This window comes from Cyrtonyx montezumae, unplaced genomic scaffold (genome assembly GCF_038088225.1).
Source record: "Cyrtonyx montezumae isolate F1298 unplaced genomic scaffold, pur_monq_1.0 scaffold_2, whole genome shotgun sequence".
NCBI lineage: Eukaryota > Metazoa > Chordata > Aves > Galliformes > Odontophoridae > Cyrtonyx > Cyrtonyx montezumae.
The window spans coordinates 43,579,974-43,601,160 of NW_027071936.1; the positions used below are offsets into that span (position 1 = coordinate 43,579,974).

The 21,187-nt window shown below is 43.4% G+C and overlaps 1 protein-coding gene across 1 annotated transcript in view; it reads right to left on the bottom strand.

The window, feature by feature from the left end:
* Nucleotides 1–12,159, bottom strand: part of KIT (KIT proto-oncogene, receptor tyrosine kinase) — a 52,174-nt gene extending 40,015 nt beyond the window's left edge. The window contains exon 1 of the mRNA XM_065737023.1: nt 12,093–12,159. Coding sequence (XP_065593095.1) covers nt 12,093–12,159 — 67 coding nt within the window. The remainder of the gene's footprint in view (nt 1–12,092) is intronic.
* Between the last annotated feature and the right edge of the window lie 9,028 nt (nt 12,160–21,187).

Consider the following 21,187-nt stretch of genomic DNA (forward strand, 5'->3'; position numbering starts at 1 on the left):
TCTGCCCCCTTCCACTATGGCTCCTGTGGGCTACAATATGATTGTATTGTTGGCTATGGTCTCACCATAAGACATACAACCCTCACCATGCACTGCATAACCAGAATACCACAGAGGGGCTCTGGATGATACTCTGAAGTTGTCCTTAGGACAACCAGCAGGTAATTACCATATGCTAGCAATTAACAAATTAACAAAGTAAAAATAATTACCCACGAAATAAATTACAAAGCTTAGTGCTGAACAGCCCAAGACTAATTTTGTTCTAAATCTGTGTCCTACAACTAGAAAGAGTCATTTTCACTATCCTAACTTCTCATTCTTAAACTAACAAATTTGAGTTGAAAACTACAGTGCTGGGATCACTTGTGAACCAGGCTGTGTAATTGAAAAAAACAGAAGCAGAATATATGAATATATTACAAGAAGCTTCCTAAGCCCTATAAATGGAGGGAGAATGAGGAATGAGGGGGAGTGCAGCACTAGTGACTTTGGCATGCAGAAAGAACATCTGGAAAACCAGGCTGGAGGAGTTAGAAAATGAAACAGCTCTAGATAATACTGATAGGAAATTCGGGTCAAATTGCAGGGATGTGATTAAGGACAGCAGAATGCTCCTGTAACAATTAAGGGATGTGCAAACAAAAAAGCTTTGGCTAAGGAGTGTATCATCCTGGAAAAAAAGTGGCTTATGTGGGAGCTTTCTTGGCCTCAGCCACAACACGGCCATAGCAGGGAAAGGCACATCAGGTGCACAACTCCATCACGCTCATAAGCGACTGGTGATCATCTCCAGCTACTGAACAAACAAAGGACGTGGGACTGCCATGGAATAAGATAAAAAGTCAGGCAGTGTGGATTTTATTCCCAGCTCAACCATAACCTTAGGCCAGTAGTTTAGTCTCTGCTTCCTTTTTCAACACTTATCTAAACATTAAAAGGAACAAGGAGTCTGTGGTAGCTCTATAACACAACAGACTGCCTCCAGAGCAAAAAAAAAACCAACCAAAACAAATAAGCAAAAAAACCCCAAAACACTAAACATGCTTTGTCCCACCCCCTTCTACATTATATTTATCTCCAACACTTTTGAAGACTTGGGCACAACACAGCTTCACAGTACAGCCACCACATATCAACACCTAACTGTAATTTCTCTTTATGTTTCTACTGCCATGCTGCTTGTTGGTTAAGGAGTCCCCACAGAGATCTGGGATTTTGCATGAGAAACACACTGAGGATCTAAACTTCAAGGACAAAGTGACTTTTGTATAAGACTGCAGTGACTGGGTGCAATTACACTACTCTCTTTTTATGCCTGATCATTCTGGGCACTGACTTAGTTTCAAGGGATATCACGCAGACCTCACCGCATTTTTCAGTTTCTCATCTGCAACAACACAAGAGAACAGAAACAAGAGATAGGCTTTATCAGTTAAAGTAGTAGCACCGTTGAAGATGCAGCGGTCTAGGGATATCAGCAAGGCATGGCTTGCAGAGAGGTAATATCCTCTTTCAGCATGCCCAGTGCCGCAGGAACAATGAGCTTGTTTTCAGACACACAAGTCTCCTGCAAATCTAAAAGAGCAAAAGCGGCTCAAATTCACATGCTGAAGTCAAAAACAAGCCTGTCCATTTTCTATGCAGTACCAGTTGGTCTAACTGAAGAGTAATGCTGTCCCAACTCTTTCTTATTTGTGAAAGCCACTCCACGCCTGACACATGCTGCTGTGGAGCTGAATTTAAGACCTTTTCAATTAGACTTTTTTTATCCTTACATTTTATGCCCCAAAGAAACCAAAGTGTAAAACTTACATGTTAATCACACTGAAGCAAATTTAATTTACTCTGGTGTATATAAATCTCCCAGATTTTTCAAAGGAGAGATGCTATCATATGCTTACTTGTTTTGTTCCGCTTCACTAAACAGACAATCTCCCTTATGCTAGATGTAAAGTTTAGCAGCGGCAAATGTCAATTTTCAATGATTTGATCTGAAAGCTACACCATATACCACTGCAGCTACACTGTGGGGGAAAACAACACCAGCAGTATGGCCTCTTACTTTGAAGAAGAAACCATCCATGCCAACAGCCAGTCTAGTGTCCTCAAAGACGTAGATCAAAAAAGATCAAAGAAATGACTGTTCTCTGCAAGTATATATGAACCTCAGCACACATGAACACAGCTCCTTGCTGACAGAAATGCTGACCTGCCCCATCTGCATCTTGGAGACTGAAAGCTAACTTAAGTCACCAAGTATGTATTTTAGGGTTGAGACTGATAAAACTGCCCTGCAGACCCAACTGTTTTGTTTATAATCCATCTGACAAAGTCAGTGCCAACTGAATTCTCTCTCAGATACTCCACATTTCCAGTGCAGAAATACTCACTGAAGGTTTGGATAATCTAAGGCTCCAAGCTAAGAAGCAGAAGAGCAGGGGAGAGCGTGAGTGGGGACTTTTATGTTTACCCAGCTGCATGAGGGCAATCACTGTCTCCTCACACAGCGTTTCCACTGCACCAAGCCCTTCACCCCAAGGGGAAGGGAACAGCAGTGGAGCAATGGAGAGAGCAGGAGATAGGAGCTCGCTCTTCTAGTGCTCAAAGCAGCTGCCAGAAGAGACTTCTTCTGTAGGCAGCATGACAGAGAAATAGGTATATCCCAACACAAAGAGCAAGGGTGGAGCCAGCCAATTTCACCCACAGCAAATTCCAGAGAGGAAATGGATGGAGCCTGGAACAAAGGTTGTCTTTATTGTCCATGGAGGCAGGAGAGTGAGGAACCACAGGGGCAGCGGGGCCTGGGCTGGGGAACACCCTTCCATGCCATCTCCTTTTGCAGTGACATTCCACAGGAAGTCTTCTGCTCTATGTCCTGGTACTCCTCTTACACAGATCTGTATCCCTAAGTATCTCATGCCCTGTGAAGGTACTCCACAAGACAAATAAAAAGCATTGAGGACAGCTCAGACTGCTAAGAAGACATCCAGCTACAGCCAAACAGGGATCACCTGCCCTTTGAATGACACATAGTTAAGCAGAAACAGCAAGCCTGGGGCCAGGTGGCAACAAATGGCAGGGCAGAAGACATACCCAGTTCACACCCTAATCCCTGCAGATCCCAGTCTTCAAAAGAAACATTTACTGGACTTTCAGGCAGGACAAGTGCAAGTGGGTAGAAGCCAGCAGGTCCTGCTGTAGGGTCAACAATTAACAAATGCACCTAATTGCACTTGGCTTTCTCATTTCAGAAGCAGGCTGAGCAGAGCAAGTGCTGCTCATGACCCACAACACAAAAGTGCAAGAGTTGATTTAGAAGCTAATGCATAGCTTGCTTGAGGCAGAAGGCTGAAGGAAGTACCTGCACTTTCCAGAGGCAGGAGATGCACCTTCCTCTTCCCCAACTTTGTTTTTCATTGCTGGAGCAGGAAACTAAAGCCATGCAAAAGCAGCATTCCCTTTCTGACTGACATGACTTACTCTGCTAATGCAGCTAAAAAAGGCATTTTGCAAAGGCAGACATGAAGCTAAACATAACTCGAGTTCAGCACACATACTGTAAAGCCACAGCCACACCAAACACCAAGCTCCTTCCCATAGCTGTAAATGACAATGTCTGAATAGTTTTCTACTGAGAAGCCACAGGTTTGGGCCTTTTTCTTTCTGTAGGCACGGTATGCACTACATCAGTCCGAAGTGTGCTCATCAACAAAAACAGAGTTCAGTTTCCCAAACAAAAAGAATGGTCTGAGCTTAGAACAACTACCTGCTAATTCTTGTTCACAGCAAGATTACAGAGGAAAGACAAATAAATGTGTATGTACACACATTTAAGTAGAATTTACAGAAAGAAAGAGTAATTGCTTGACACAACATTTGTCAGCTCAGAGATTTAAACAACATTTAGACTTATTCTTCTACAGAAGTATTTCCTTTTACCCCTCTAATTTCCAAAAATTACTTATTGAACAGCTGTTCCTACAGTTTTGCAGCTGTTAGATACATAAATAAACAAATTATAAAGTATATATAGAGAACAATTAAAAGGAATCAAGAACTGCACTAATGCACAGGGTACTCAAATACAGCTGTCACTCATCCAGCCTATTTCTTTAATAGCTTTTCCTTCTCACTTCTTTTTGCTGACATTTACATTAAAAGGTGCTGTATCTTTCAACTTCCATTTCGAATGAATGTTCCTTGTAATGAACAACATGGGTTTGAAAGCGTGTTTTCTGAAATTCATCGAAAATGTGGTTTTAATGGAGATAAATGAGAAACTGGAGAAAAACGAATCGTTTTGCAATCTGAACTAATGCCTATTTGGAAAAGGCTCAATTGAGGAAAGAGATGTAAGACTTTTGGCAATGAGAATTATAATTATTTCAAATCTTGGCAGTAATTTTATCAAATAGTAGCAATTTCATTAAAAGGTGCACTGGTAATCATCTACATAAGGCCTCTAGGGAGGAAAACTTACCAATAATTGCATAATTATGTTATCATTGTTTTTATGATGGACCACATTAAATACCACAAAAAGAAGCACTGCTTTTTAGTTTCTCTAAATATTTAGTTTGGTGCTTTTTCCTAGAAGATTACAGCAATAAATAAGAATTTCAGACTGATAAACATGCCCACCGAATTTTGCAGAAAAGGCGCAGCTATTTTTCATGTACACGTACTGCAGTGCGGAAGGCTTCTGGAGGATCAGCGTTGGACTAGATGACCTTTAGGGGTCCCTTCCAACTTAAACGAATCTAGGATTCCTTGGCAGGTTCTTCAGAACCTCCAGAGTGAACTAATGCAGCCCTGGGTAATCACGCTGACACCCAGTGAGATCTGTCAGTGACAGCATCTTGGAAGTGCCTTGAATACAGAGAATAGGATATATTTCTGACAATCCAGTTTCATTTCTCAAGTCTTCTCCTGGCAAGGAGATACACAACGCAGGCTTATAACTTCATCTCCAATGTCAGCAGAAGTCCTACATATATCCTGACTGCGATTTGTACTTTCTTTCCTAGTTATTAACACAGTCCTACCACAAACTGCATATGTGGTATAGATGTGGGTAGGTACTTACTAAATAGGTTGTCTTCCTTCCTACTCTAGATGAGATTGATGGATGAAACAGCACCCTGCTGTGAGTACGGTCCAAGCACCTGCTTAAGCAGGGAATCCCATTTCAGCTTCTTTTATGATGGTGTTTAGTATATGGGAGGAGAACAGAAATACAGTTTACTTCTTCAATCTGACCTTTTTTATTGTGCTGCACACCCCACCTCCTAGGTATGACGATATTGGCATTACTGCTTAATCAGCAGCTTTATATATAATACCTGGAAGTCAGACGTACTATGGAATAGGAAACTTCAACTGCTTGTGCTACTGTGAACACTGCTGGGAGGAAGCTTTTATTCTGTTGAAGATACTGTGATTTATTTTCAAATTTCAAAAGTTATGTGCATCCAGGCCCAAAAAGCACTTTTGTGCCATATAAAACAGGAGAGAGCTGGGCAGAAAAAGTAAAGGAAAGAACTGGGCAGTCACCAAGAAGCGGAAACAGAATGCATTAGCACTAGCTGCTAGTGCAGGGGGGCATCTACAGTTCTAAGGCAGATGGATTCATTTCAATCAGAAACAGCACATTACAATGCATTCATATTTTAATACTCCATTAAAAATGACAGGGCAGCACTTTTTAGTGCATATTTTCCTTTTAAAAGCAAAAATATTCAAACCAAATTTTGAGTTTACAGGCTAAAATTTACACCTTCTATTAAAAAAAAAATAAAGGTAGTATATTTCTCAAGCTTTACATCCTCCACCAACATTTTAAAGGCAATCAGACAACTGAGCTGATGGAAGTCAGCAGCTGAGCACCTCCAGGCAGGTTGTGTTTCAGTGACAAACCAAGCAGCCTTTGGCATCCGGAGTTTCATAGCAGGTGCAGAGAAAATATTTTCCTGACTTCAGTTCATGCAGTACAACTCTATTAAGCAACTCGTCCATTCATGGATGAGCTGCTGGTGAAGAGTCGAAAAATAAACATGAATGCATCTTCCCATTTCCATTCTAAGTATGAAAAGGATGAGATCGACTAGTTTTGAAATTTTTGCAGCGCAGTGATTAGGGACCGCCAGTTTTGACTACAGATAGGGCTTTCAGACTCTAATTCTTTATTTCAAAACATTTCTCAATGAGTTTTTTCTTTGGAATTGGCTGGCTTCTAAGTGCTGCTATTTGTCTTAACAGAAGAACATTTCAGAATTCTGTTCTCTTCCATTGTAATCAATGCAAATCATAAGTAAAAAATCAATTATCTAATACATAAGAAATGTCAACACTTTCTGTCTTCATACTAAAACATACACATGAAGAATCAGAATAAGTGTGTATACAACAAGCTACATAATTGCTTAAATACATGCACAGTGATTAATCAAACTGAGTATAACATTGAGTGCAAAGGCAATATTTAATTAAAACTCTCTCAATGGTAATAAAGGAGGTTAAACCTTTCTTTACAAAATGATTAAGTACAAATGCAAAACAGTTAAAACGAGGCTTACTGTTGGCTGATTTAAATCATGATTAAAATCCGCTTTATAATGCTTTGAATCAAATGGCAGCTCGCTACAGGGGAGGTAACCACTTTGTTAAACCTGGAAGCACTACATGGCTCATCTGGCATCAGGCATGGACTTTACACAGTCCTCTATGGGGGATGTGCAAGCAAGTTAGAGAAGGCTGAGGACAACAGGAGGAGGATGGGCTACAGAAGATGCGCCAAAAGAAAAGAAACTAAAAAAAAAAAAAAAAAAGAGGCTAAAGAAGCTTACTTGATTACTGTAGAAAAAAAATCAAAGTAGTGATATTAGTTGTAAATATGTAAAGCACTATTATCCAGAGGAAGGTGATGAGCAGTTCACTGTGTCCACCAAAATACATCAAAATAAAAAGGAATTAATCAACAGCAAGGAAGGAGAGGTTAGACGGCAGGAAAACTTCTAACTTCAACAATTAGTTAAGCAGCAGCAAAAACAAGTGGGAAAATCTGTACCGCAAGTTTCTTAGAGCAGGTGAGGCTGGAATCTGCCTCACAAGATGTGCCATATCTGAGCCCAGCGGTGTACAGGCAGGGACAGACCAGATGATCTCTGCAGCCCCTCCAGCTTCACTCTTACAGTTCGGTGGGGACTCCTAGTAGCCTGCTCAGTTTCTTAGAAACCCAGCTGCTGGAGTTTGGTTAATGTGTGAGAAAGGCAAAGTTTGTCTAGCAAAGAATGAAGTTTCCAGTCCGGAGGACTTAAGACAGAGTATTCCATCCTTGAAGTAAGAGCACCCATTAAATCCTGAACAAAGAAACAGATTAAGAGAGGCAAATTCAATCTCATGACGCTGGTCAGCAGGAGCCTTAGTTCTGAATGGCCTAGGAATGTGAATGCTCAAAACAGTGCTATCACACAGCTCACCCAGACTGCTTCTCGCCCTTCTCCCCGAACATGCAGGTTCTGTGTGACGGAGATATTTGCAAAGTGTCTTTCCCACTAAGCTAGTTTAATTTCTCCTTCCAGAGTGGCTTTGTACAAAGCTTTTCCTGCAAGTCCCCACCATGACATGAAACACAGTCACTCACCATGACTGGAGGAGCACTCTTGGCATAAGTCAGTGACAGATGGGAAAAGAAAGGAAATACAGGGCTCACCTGGCATTTGTCAGGGTTCCAAGGAACCTACAAAAGATGTGTTAATGTCTGTCTATCCAGTTTCCCGAGTTTTACATCTTCAGCCCATGCATCCTCTTTATCACTCAGATTTACAGCTGTCAGTGCCTAGCTGGCTTGCGAGTTCTTCCCCGATCAGATATTTAATGATTGTATTACATGATTAGGGACTCAGCTGTCAGATGACATATCAAATCATAGACTTTTAATGTTGTCATCCCCCCAGTGACAAAACTCGCTGTCGCTGATAACACTACTAGATGATGCTTTATTTTAGTTACGGTCTCCAGGAAGGATCTGTACAGAGCAGCCCTGGAGTTGCACGGCATGTTAGCAATGTTAGAAACTCATCTGTTATTTGTGTGCCCCTTTTCAGTAAAAGATAACATAACCAAGGGCCTCACATGCTGTAATAAAACAGTTCTGCTGCAACATGAACATTAAAATGAATGAACATTAAAATCCATCTAAAGGTATATCTGAAAACCTATGCTTACAGAATAAATCAGTGCAATCCTCACAAGTAAATCCAGTGAGAGATTAACAGTTACTGTCCTTTCTAATTGGTATAGCCTAGAAAATGGGAGTTGCTTTCTCCCTTCAAACACAGATGTTTACACTCCTCTTGTGCCTTTATCACTAACCGCAGCAATCTTGGCCAGTGGATAAACAGTGCACTTCAGTTGCCATCGTGCCTGACAGCAAGCCAGCAGAACTGCTCGCATGTCTAAAACCTTTGCAGGTTGCATTGTTACAGAGAGTGAGGCACCTTTTGGAGGATGTCTCTTGTTTCCTAAAATTCACTGAAAAACAAAGCACACTTCTGGAATAAGGTAATACAGAAGAAGAAAAAATTGTCAAGTCCTTTTTGTGCATGTGCATTCTCTTCAGACTTTCTTTAATGTCCCAAAGACATAATGGACTGAAGATGGATCAACACTTTCTAATAAGCTTGGTCTTTAGCTTCAGATCTCCTCTTTCATGTAACAAACAGCAAGCACCTTAGGCTCTAAGGCCAAAGAGACTCAACACAGGGAACTGAGTTTCTGAAGGTCAGAAACAAGTGTAGTGCTTTTCCTGTGCAGGGGAATATTCAGAAGGACATTAAGAAATTACAAAAAGTCAACATTTTATACTTAAACGGAGAGCATTCTTACAGTAAATGTAATGCATTAGAGCATTAGACCTCATTTCCTCCAGCCATTCTTTGAACAGCTGAAAGAGACTTAAGGAAATGAGTCAAAATCCTGGAAGATGTTTGTACTACACCAAAAAGAAAACAACATCTGTAAAGTAATGCGTGTCACATACGTAGAACAAGACAATGTGCAGCGCTTGATCTCTGCTGAGGCATTCATCTTCATGAGCACAGAGAGAAAACAGCTGAAAAGTGCCTTAACCTTGGGCAATTACTGCCTCTCTTCTACAAGAGTGCTATCAGATTAGATCGGTTGTCATGTATTGTAGGTAAACATATATGTTGTTGAAACACTTTGGTATTGCACAGTTCTTGTTTCATCCAGAATCTGTTATTCCTCGCCTTCAGATTACACTTGCATTCACTGAAAGTTCAGGCAGGAAAAAAGCTTTTCTTCGAACTACAAACGCACAATATTTGGTATGTGGCTCAACAACCGCAGCCATGCCTTAGAAATCTTTGGAGTAGCTTGCACTAACAAAGCATTACATTTAAGAATACAGCAGGCTGAAATACAGAGAACACACAGCCTCTCACAACAGAGAAAGGGCAAGTTTTAACTATGAGAAGCTGCTGCCTGTGACTCAGAAGTTCTTCTGAGATCTGCCCCATCCTCTGCCATTGGCTGCCATTTACATGTGTTTAAGACATATCCTTTATGATTCCACCTGTGTCCTGATGCAGTATGTCCCTGCTGGAGGCAGGTCAGGATCCTTCACTTGATACACACCTGCAAAGCAGCACTGTTGTTCCAACAGGCAACAATCAATCGGTTTCTGGAGGAAAGCCTGCAATGAGCCAGCACCACCCAAGTGCTGTGCAGCTGCGCACATCTGGCAGCGAGAGGCTCTACCTTCAAACAGAGCACAGTCCCTGCAAGTGGTACTTCAACTGGATGCAAATGTGTGCCTTGATCCCTGCCAAATTTAACATGCTCTTTGTTATGAAGCCTTAAGAAAAATCACTTAGGCACTTGCTTGGAGAAGGTTCCTGGTTGCAACGGAAGGAAAAGAGTCAAGTATTGAGCAATCCTTGAAACCACCATTCTGCTCTTGGCAGAGGGAGAGAGGAAGAAAAGATGGGAGGAAGAATGAAGCAGGGGTAGGGAGGGCAGGATATTTGGGTGGTCTGAGGGGGTCAGGGTAGTGACTGAGCAACAGCAATCAGAACCCCCACCAGGTTCCATCTTCCTCTTTCAGTCCTCCTCCCTCCCAGCTGCCAGGTATGAGAAGTGTTAAGGAAACAGACATTCTTCCCTCTGGGCACAGAGAAAGCTTTCTACTCTGCAGCTGACTGTGAAAAGGGGAGATTGATGGATGCTGGAAGGAACTGTCCCCGGCCTTCCATGGCCATCGGGTGGAAACACCACACAGCCTCTGGTGGAGTGCTGAGGACAGGGTGAGCCCCGGGTGGACAGGAGAGGAACACAGAAAAGATCATTTCAGAAAACTGTATCTCCAAGTGAAGGAAAGGTGGAAGCACATGCAAGGAAAACAAAATAGGAAGGAGCTGTGGACAGAAGAGATGAATGGTTTACTCTCTGAGAAGTTACTTTAAGCTTTGTTTTCTACATCCTCCTTTCCTATCTGCAACCAAAGGAAGAAGCTCTTGACTAAAAGCCAAAAAAAGATACTTAATATAAGTTTGTATAGTAAACAACAGGACTGAGGGAACTTACCCAGTCTGAGTGAACACATGGACACACAGGAGCAGCCTCGTATCTCTGCCCTGCCTGTCGCCTCTGGTGTCCCCCTAACAGGACACAAGCATCCGCTGTGACGCTTCCTGCATCTCATAGCTAGTCCTAGTATCCTGCTACTGTGTGAAAAACAGGTGTTACATGCACCTACCCAGAAGCACTTGTCTTCTGCAAGTCCTTCTGCCTGCCACACAGTGTATTTTTGTCTACATCACTTGTCTGACATCGTTGTGGGGTGGCACATCTCCTACAGGTACACGTCTGACCCAGAACCAGAGGAAGGATGGAGAGAAAGGTCCCTCCTTGCCCCTGTGTGTTCCCATGGCTTCCAGGACACTGACAGTTGTCCAAGTTTGCCTTCCAGCTGGTTGAACCATTAACGGAAGGGAAACCTTCAAGCACAGGCAAGAAGTACTTGAAATAAGGGAAGTTGATGGGTATTAATGAACAATGCAGCACACTCCAGAGAATGTCAAGGAATAGCCCACTGATGGCGAGTTTCCTTTGCTCTGGCTGAACACATGCTGCAGATGGCATGTGGGTACTCTGAACAAGAAGACCCAAATCGTCAGCAATCATACTCTAGTTGCGAGCATCAACAAACAAAAGGGAGCCAAAGCAGAAACATTACCCAAACAAAATATTCACGAAAACGCGGATACTTCCACGACTGCCTCACACCCCGTGCAAAGCAATCACACCAAAGCCGGCTGCTGTTGGCTCTCGGCGCTGAGCTCCGCTCCACGCAGCGTGGCCGGAGCGGTTCCGGCGCCCGGCATCCTTCCGCACCTTCTCGGTTCTCCTTGAGCTAACAGCACAGAAATAGACCTTGCGCTCGGTGCGTGCGCTCCTCGGGCACCACTGTGCCACCGGCGGCACGACAGCTCTGAAACCCGTGTACCCGTCCAGCGCCGCAGCCCCGTGCTGCACTTAGTGCAGGAGCAGGAAACCCCGGCTGCGGGGAAGGGATCCCCCGGTCCATCACCCGGCACACCAAACTTTTTGCCCGCAGTGCCCCTGAAGGGGCGGGAGCCTTTCTCCCGGAGGCGGCGGTGCTGAAGCCACGCGGCCCCGCTCCGAGCCGTGGCTGGGCACGCGTCCCTCCGCGGTGCCTGAGCACGCTTCGGCCCCGCCGGGCAGCGCGGACACCTGACGGCCGCCCCCCGCCTATTGTTCCAGCAGCACTTCACTATGGGGACATTTTGTACCGATTAAGAGATAGTTTATTGTCAAAACAGCCCAGCTCGGAGAGCTGGGGGTGTGCACCTTCCCGGCCCCCCTCCCAGCTCCGCGCCATACAAACAAAAGACTTTTTTCTTTCTTTCTTTCTTTCTTTCTTTTTTTTTTCTTTTTCCTTTTTTTTTTTTTTTCATGCGGGGCGTCCAGCGAAACCTGCTCCCTCCCCCCGGCCCGTCTCTGCTCTTTCAGCCTCCCCCGGCCCCGCGCCCGCCCGCGGCTCCCACCTGCGGGGATGAGGCTCAGCAGCAGCACGGCGTGCGCCAGCTCCCAGGCGAGGTGCGCGCCCTCCATGCCGCCCCCTCGAGCCCGCCGCGCCGCGGCTGCCGCTCGCACCACCGGCGCGCAAAGATGCCCGAGCCCCGCGGGAGCCTGCGGAGTACTGCCGGCCCCGCCGCCACCAGCGGCCCCGCCTCCGCCGCCCGCCCCGCGCCGCGCCGCGCCGCGCCGAGAGGCCCCCGCCCCGCCGCGCCGGGATGGACGCAGGTGGAGAGCTGACCCCGAGGGGGTGGTGAGCGGGGCGGGTGAAAAGAACACTCCTACCCCACCCCGAAGTCACCCGCGCGCGCACCCAAATAAAAAAATAGTTAAAGAAGGGAGGAGGCTACGTGGTGCGTAGGGTGGGAGCGGGGCTCGGGGAGAAGGAAGCATCCCCCAAAGGGTGGGTGCGGAGCGGGTTTCGCCCTCAGAGCCTCGGCAGCGCTTCTGCCCGGCCGGGATCGCGAACTGGACCCGCCTGGGGCCGACCCGGCGCTAGGGATCGGGCAGTACATAAGTGAGATGCAGGGCATGTCCTGTGACACAAAAGGAAAGATGGGAAAGAGAAAGCTGCCAGGGAGCTTAAACGCGGAAAAGGTTCTTACGGAAAGGATTGCGAGCGATTGTTTCTCACGTCCCTCAAGGGCAAGATAAAAGTAATCCATTTAGTTCTCAGCAAAAAGAAAAAGAAATAGCTTAAATGTTAAGAAAGCACTTGCAAAGAGTAGGGAGAATTTAGTCTACAAATGCACTGAGCAGAGGAGGTGGTGGAATCCCGCAGAGGGAGTTTTTAAAGTGCGGGTGAGACAACTGACAGGGAGGATCCAGGAGCATTCATATGCAGCTATAGAGGCAGAGCTCTGCAGGCAGAAATCCTACAAATTGCAGCAACGCGTTCCTTGGCTCTGCTGTGCCACACGCATGGTGTGCACTGCCCAGATGTTCAAATGCAAGTGGGGATGGATCATGCAGCCTGTCACACCTAGCAGCAGTTCCCAGCGTACAGAAAGGTGGACACCTCACACAACCTTTACCCATGGAGAAATGTAAATGTAGATGTTGTAAAACGTGGTAATACAGGATCATAAAAGTTATTGAAGGTAAATCCTTTTTTTTTTTTTTTTTTTGTGAGTGTGTGTTGTTTCTCTTCAACGTCTTTCCCTTTTCACTATTGTCAGATTTTTTTCAAGGTTAATAGCATAGTCCCATATGGTCCCACATTAGATGAAAGTCTTGTCTTATATGTTTAAAATGGTTCTCTCCATTCCTTTGCTCTCTTTCATCTCTGACAGCAGTCTCTTTTGATGGGTGAATCCTTCCCTCACTGCAAAATGGAGTGCATTTTTGTTAGCACTCTGACAATTTCAAAATCAGACATCATCTTAAACTCTTATTTCTCACTAGGTTCTTGCCTCATCAAGTTAATAATGAGCAGTGAAAACAGAATGGCCAAAATACTAAAAATTTTAGTGCTCTCCATGTTTTCCGTGTTTCTTTTTGTAGGAGGAAAAAAATGGATTTTTTCATATAAATTCTCAGAGCATTAACAGTTTAATTTCTTGTGGATGCCAAAGCAGTGCAGAATACACTACAAGAGGTTTCCACTGAAGCATTATCAAGGAACATGTGATGTTATTTTCGTGACAGGTCTCTCCCTGCTCTGTTTGATTAGTGCTGTTTCAGTTAGTGGCCTGCTTTGCTGTCCTGCATAACGCCGATCACATGAAGCCCCACTTGCAGGGCCCTGCATCATGTGCCTCGTTTTCATGAGCATCAGCTGAAAGTTAGATGTCTAAAGATAAGAGTGGCAACAATATTCTCCATCCATTTTGCCTATAAATAGCTACAGTACGAGTGAGACATAGGTGGACCAGCTTTAACCTTGCTATTTAATTTATTTTTAATAATAACAATGATAATGTTGTCAACCTTTCCACCATCTCAATGTATTCCACTGAAAGATCTACGTTCTCTTGTACGTATTCTGCTTGCATCATGGAAGAAAAAGGAAGCTTTTGAAAAGCAGAGGACTCTCTGTTATGTCTCTACTCCTGTCCAAAGTGTATATGTTTAAGGCAACATGGATCTTGTCTGCATTTGCAGCTGGCCTCACATCTTCCTCTCTTCAGTTGTTAACACATGCTGTGACTGTCAGGAGAGGGAGTGACATCTCATCTCATTACCTGCTTGGAACCAGCTTGCAGTAGGTGGACATGATAGAGAAAGAGGAGAGTTTTGCAAACTGTGCAGAGAATAGACAGAGATTTGTATAAAAATGATAAGCTTGAAGAAATATATGAAACCCTTCTTTGGAAAGCTCTCTTCAGTTTGAAATCCTTGAAGTGATTTAACATTTGGGGACCAGCTCCTTCAACAAGTCAATTCCCAAGATTGCTTTTACACATCCATGTTACTGCTCACTGAGATAAACATTGCAGAGATCAATGATATCGGTGAGATTAAGCTAGTGTCATTGAACAACTGGTGACCTAATGAAGGGCTTGCATTATCTTTGTATCTGAATGAAAATCCATTTGGAAATTAACTAGTGCGATGGTTTAGAGCAAATTATTTGCAGGGCTATGAAAATCTTTTCATTTTAAACCCTTATAGCATAAATAATCCGTGGGATTTTTTTCATCCTCCATATCCAATGAGGAGAGAGGAAAATGCCCTTCTGATACAGTCAATCAATGCCAACTTGAATCCCACCTGATAAACTTGGTGATAATGAGTAATTCTATAAAGACTATACTTTCTGTCTCTAAATTGCAGATTAATAGATCTTTTAGTCTGGAGCACTGCTATTCTGTATAAAATGGAAGGCCCAGCAAAGCAGTGTGTTCCAGAATTAACTCATCTGTGATTCCTGCAGGCTTTGAGAAATTATGAGAAACATCTATTGATTTGCCAATGCTGTTGTAAAAACTATCTAATCATTGGCATAAAAGTTTGTTAAACTTCTTTAAAGTGAAAAGTGGTTCCATTTCTGCTTTTTGTGATCATCTAAAACAACACCTCTGAAGCCTGGCTGTTGGGAATGTCACATGACCATGGTGCAGCCATCTGCACTAATTACTCTGCTGTATCTTATTTTAACCTACAAAAGTGTAACTATGAATTTTTCAAGACTCTTTCTTTATTAATTAAAAAAATAGCGTGAAGGTTTCTGGTCGAGCTTGTTGGCGCAGCAAGGTGTTATTACAGCTGGAATGATTTTTTAGAAGGCTGGAGGTTTCTAGATGTCCTATTGCATTCAGTTTTATTAAACTCCAGCTTTCTGCATCCTCACACTGGAACGTGAGTGCAGAGAACTGGCGTGAGCTGGCAGACATATGTATTTAGACTTCATCTCTGTATAGTAGGATTTTAGCATCGTCCATGCAGTTTAACTGAGTAAATCTCTGTTATTTTTAGCAGGAATGGCTCTAAAATTAATGCAGATAAAGTAGACCTTATCTCATTCCCCTCAGGAATATGAGCCTTCAAACTGAATGCATTGGGTCTTATTCGAAGTGGGAAGTATCTCTTATCCCTTTCTAATCCAATTTTATAAAATGCTCACTAAATCCCATTGTGTTCGTGATCTTAAATCAGCATTGCTATCCCAATTAATGAAAGAATTTTCCAGCATCAAATGTCAAGAGCCTAGATATAATCATCATTGAAGCTTGAAATATGTTCTGTTTTAAAAGACAACTTGTATTATCACATGCATAACACACTATTGTAAAAGCTGTCTTATCAGTATAAGCTTAAGTGGAAAATAAAAGCTCTAATCTTCTTGATAACATTTTTTGTTACTTTATAGCATGCGATCTTACTGAGAAAAGAGATTTGTCTTTATGAACTGCAAAGCATGGTTCTTGCCTTTATCACTCACTGTTTTACTTGCCTCTGCCACAGCTGAGAGCTACAGCTATGTCATTCTTTTGTAAAAGTACTGCAAACTCCATGCAGTAACTTAGTTTGAAAGGTCTGAGAGGGGTTTTCATCAGCACTTATAAATGGTGGCTGTGAGGTGGATGGGGCCAGGCTCTTTTTGGTGGTATCCAGCTATGGAGCAAGGGTGATGGAAACAGACTGGAATGAATGTAGGAAGTTCCATATCTACATGAGGGAAAAATTCTTTACTTTGGAGGTGACAGAGCACTGGAACAGTCTGCCCGTAGAGGTTATGAAGTCTCACTCTATGAAGATATTCAAAACCCACCTAGATGCAACCTGCTGTGGGGAACCTGCTTTAGCAGAGGTTTAGAATTATCTCCACATTATCTCCAGAGATCTCTTGCAGTCTTTATGATTCTGTGACTGTTTTCTCAAGTATTTTCTTGTCTTATTTCATTTTGTTTCTTGGAAGTTTTTTTGAGTGAGCTTAACAAATCAAAACAATTGTAGAGAAATGTCTCTCAGGAAACAGAGGGATGGTTTTAAGTGAGAAGAGGGGAGGTTTAGATTAGAACTTCAGTGGAAATATTTTACTCAGGGTGCAGTGAGGCACAGGCTGCACAGAGAAGCTGTGGATTACCCATCTCTGAAGGTACTCAAGGCCAGGTTGGATGAGGCCCTGGGTAGCCTGAGCTGTTGGATGGCAGCTGCACCCATGACGGGGGGTTGGAACTGGAGGAGCTTTAAGATCCCTTCCAACTCAAGCCATTCTGTGATTCCATGATTCCATGATTTCATGATTCCGTGGTTTGGTTTCCCTAAAAGCTGCCTTCTTTCCCCTCCAGCTGTTCTCTGTTCTTGCTTATTCTCCCAGTAGTGGCGACTGGACCTGCAAACCCAAAGAGCCTTTCCATTCCCCCACTGCCTGCTGTGAACAGGATATTAATTCCTCAGTTGATGGAAATGTCCAGGCTGCGCATCTTGTGACAGGAACTAACTTTTCTTTGCAGTTCATAAAGAATCCTTCTATGTTCTCTCACAGTCCTTAGCTGTATCTGAAATCTAAATAAATGGCTGGAGAGAAGCTCTGTCAGGCGTTTCTCTGAGGTGATTAAAGCCACATGAGATCCAGATGACGCCCTTGGCATTTTGGTTAAACTTCAGTGTTTTGTATGTATTTGGGGTCAAGTAAGAAGCTACATCCACCTGCATGCAGACTTAAGAAGAAGAATAAGACCAATTTGCTTGCAAAAATAAGACCCATTTGATGTGTCAAAATGTATGCTTTGGGGAACAGGGAGGGTGTCATTTCTGCATTCCCTGCATAGATGGACTGAGAAGCTTGCTTGTTTTATTGGTTGCTTTTTGTATCACTTCTCCAAGTATCTTTATTTACCATATTTTAATATATCACTATTAAGCTGTGTCTGACTTCATTTGGATCCTTTTGAGACTTGTCTTTGAGTTTAAAAGGTCTCACTTTGTTTACAACCCCATGCAGTTTAGGGTAATGTGTTGGCTGCCCTTTGCTCACCTTTACAAGTTCATAACCTGGGCTCTACCTGAGGGCCCAATTCCCTCAGCCCATGCTTCTCTCACATGCCTGGCCTTCAGGCCTCAGCTCCAGCAAGAGGAGGTTCATGGGAGCCTCCATCATACCCTAGTGCTGGTCCTGCCAGCCTCAATGTGCACACCAAGGTAGATTTGTCAACACTCTATCACTTTGTCTGAAACAAGGGTATCAGTGTCTGTCTCTGAAAACAATGGGTATTAGCATCAAAACCTTTCAGGAAAGGCAGTTCTTAAAACAGAAGAGTGCTTGTTCATGTGACTGGCTCAGCATTTCTCACAGACATACCAAGAAGCCTTTCTCCATGTCTGCTTTCTCCACAAAACTGAACAATTTCTGCTGTTTTTTTTTTTTTTTTGGTTGGTTTGTGGGTTTTTTTTTCAGTTCCCAAGACAGTCACGGGCAACTGAGCTTATTAGAAACCAATGTACTTTTCGGTTACCATATTGGTCTATGAGGTGGTGGCATGAATGATACACAGAGCAAGCAGGTTCTCCATTACCACTCTCTGTTCCACCTCTGCAGCTTTTCTGAGTAACTCCTATGAAATTAAAATACTGTAGGGATATCCCATAGACACCGTCACTTGTCTGTGCTCAGCCCGTAGCAAGGCAGTGCCTTAGTGTCCTCGAGCACAACATATTTATGTTTTCGTTGCAATCTAGCTTCACAGTTCTTGGTAACCAAAAGTCTCTAAGAGATTATTTTCCTATCAGTCTTTTTGTCATTTTCATACAGCTATCTTGTACTGACAGAGGCCTTTGGAGCTTTTTGTCAGCTATGTATGTATGCCAATGCAGTATATATTATAATCCCCAAGCTCCCAGTGCTGATGAATGTGTGGAAAAACATACATGGCACAGGTGGAGTAAGAGACAGCTGAGGGTGCATACCCATTTGGAAGGTTATGCCCTCCACATCTGTCATCCAGCCCCCAATATTTTTTTTTTCACCTGGAGAAATGTTTTTCAGCCTTTTTGGTATATACAAGAGTTTTCAAATTGAGATGATTCCATCCTTCAGAATTTCCATGTGCAGCCTGTTATTCAGTGCAAGTGAGCTTTTGCAGGCACTTTTGACCACCTCTTCATTGGCTGATGGTGGTTCCAATATCCTGGGAAGAATGCCTGGAATTGTCTCTTGATGAATTTGCATTGTGATGGCTTAGTTTGTTCAGGCTGGATAACCAGAAATAAAAAGTCTGTTCGTGAAGATGGCCAGAAATCAAAGTGTTATTTGTCACTGTGAGACAGGTGTTGTGAAACCTGCTGATATTAATGAAATCATCTAGTTTTAGAAAGGTTGTGAATTTGGACCTTAGGAAGCAATAAATGGGATGGCCACTTCTCCGTTTTTCTCCTTCTATTCTGAATTTACGAAGGTTTAATGGGGCCATATCAGTTTAGTATACTGAAATTCAGTCAAATGAGTTTTAGGATAAATTTTCTTTTCCTATTTTATCTCAGTTCTTTTTTGAAGTCAGTATTGAAATGAGGCATTACCCAGGTGTGCAATGTTTATCCAGATGTTTCTGCACATTTTTTTCTGTCTGCATCTGACGCTAACCACATTTGTACAAAAAATATATTTTAAAGACCACATCTGTTTTTTCCTGATATGTTCATCTTGTTGCCCCTCGGATGTTGTTTCTACTCTCAAATTCAAGAACACTGCTGGCAAGCCCCTCATCCTAGTTGGTGTCCCTATATGAAGCCAGATCCCTGCCTGTGTGCAGGTTCCTGTGCTCAAAGGATACTGCTGCCAGGTCATGACTGTCAGCACCTGGACCAAAGTGCATTCTAGAGTTCACCAGGGCTTGGTGCTTGCAGCATAGAAGTCCTGCCTTCTCTTCTACCCCTCTTAAACCATGCAGAAATTGTTACCAAATAGCCTCCTTCCCCTAATCCTGGTGCCAAAACACTTTATTAAGTGAGTGTAGAATGCTCTGTCGCTGGGGAAGAAGCTCATGTCACTGGCAGCATGCAGGACTGGTGTGAGACAGGAAAGTGTTTTGCTAAAGCTGATGTTTGGGATTCCTTGGGATTCACTCAGAAATACACAGCACCCTTTGCTTTCTGCTCCTGGTTATAAATGACACAGATGTAAAAGTCAGGTTTTGTTTCACCTCAGGAGCCTGTTACCCTTTCTTGCTGTGGACATGCCTCCGCTGGAAGCCAACTTGAGCTGGACACTTAAACAACATAGTGTGGTTTCTGCCTTTGCCTCCTTTCTGTACCACTCCTATGTCATTCAGGCCTATGTTTGTCACATCTGCTTGTGAGACACTGGCAGAAAAATAGGCTCAAGTGGGTTCTGACCCTTCTGTCCCTCTTTCTGTTCCTGCTGTCCCTCTTTCTGTCCCTGCTGTGGCGCTTCAATTTGCTTGTTCTTTGTTTTGCTGCTACAGTTATTCTGTGGAACCACAGAAGAGGTTATTTTTATGCCCTTAATCTAGTCCATGATCTGTTTTGCTGTGTGGCTTTTGCAAACAGTTCTGCTGCCAGAGTGAGGGAGTACAAATGATGAGAACAAGCAGTGAGGAGCAACCTGAGCTGGCTTGCTGCCAGATCTAGCTCCACACGGGGGTAAACCCTTTTTATTCCACAGGAGTGAGTCTGTTAATACCAAAAGAAATGCCACAGTGTCTCTGTCTAAGGTCAGGTTTAAAAGTACTTACAGGTGACTTTCCCATTTCTGATGGATGCCCAAGCAGCCAAGACACTTAGCAGGGGCAATCCCTCCTCCTCAGTCTGTATCTCTTATTTTTCTTGGAACTATCTCCCCTGCTGCACATCAGTTGGTCAATTGTACTGTGCCCAGTCCAGGCCGCTGTCATCTGGATTTATTCTTATTTTACAATGTTTTATGTTAAACGTAGGTGCAATCTGTGAAGTAAGAGGTCCCTGCTGTCATCAACCTCTCCATGTAGGCCGCATGTGGTCCTTTATTAACACAGATGTCAGCCCAGGAGCCTCAGAGAGCAGAGATCTCACCCCCCCCCCCCCCCCCCCCCTAGCTTATGCCTGAGTTCATGTGTCATAAAGAGGTTCATTTGTTTGGGGCCTTTGGGTTGAAATTAGGGTAGCGATTAGGATGTGGTGGTAAATGTCCACTCATTAGTCTATGATGACGTGCACAGGATTTATGGCAGTGACAAGAAGTCAAATAACATGGTAGGATAGCTCCTTTCAAAGACAAATTTAACAGGTACTGTTTCCTAAATGTGAGTCAGGGTATCAACCTGGGGTTAAATCTTGGGGCATTTCATACGTAGAACCTTGATGCTGTGTTAGTAATTCTCACTGTGCAACCATTGTACAGCTGATAAGCAGAAATGTGCAGAAAATGTGGTAAACAATATTTAGAATTCCTCTTTCATCTTCTTTCACAGATGTTTTCTTAGATTTTCTAACATGATCATATGATGAAGAATGTGTCATTTTGACCCCTGAAAGCCTGGAAGAACACTAGCATCTCAAGTTCCTTTCCAAACACTTCAGAAATCTTTCCACAAACAAATACTGGAGATATCCAGAGCTAGCAACACCCCTCAGTCCCTGTTTTAATAGTTGGCTGATACTATCTGCCCTGGTAAAATAGAAAGAT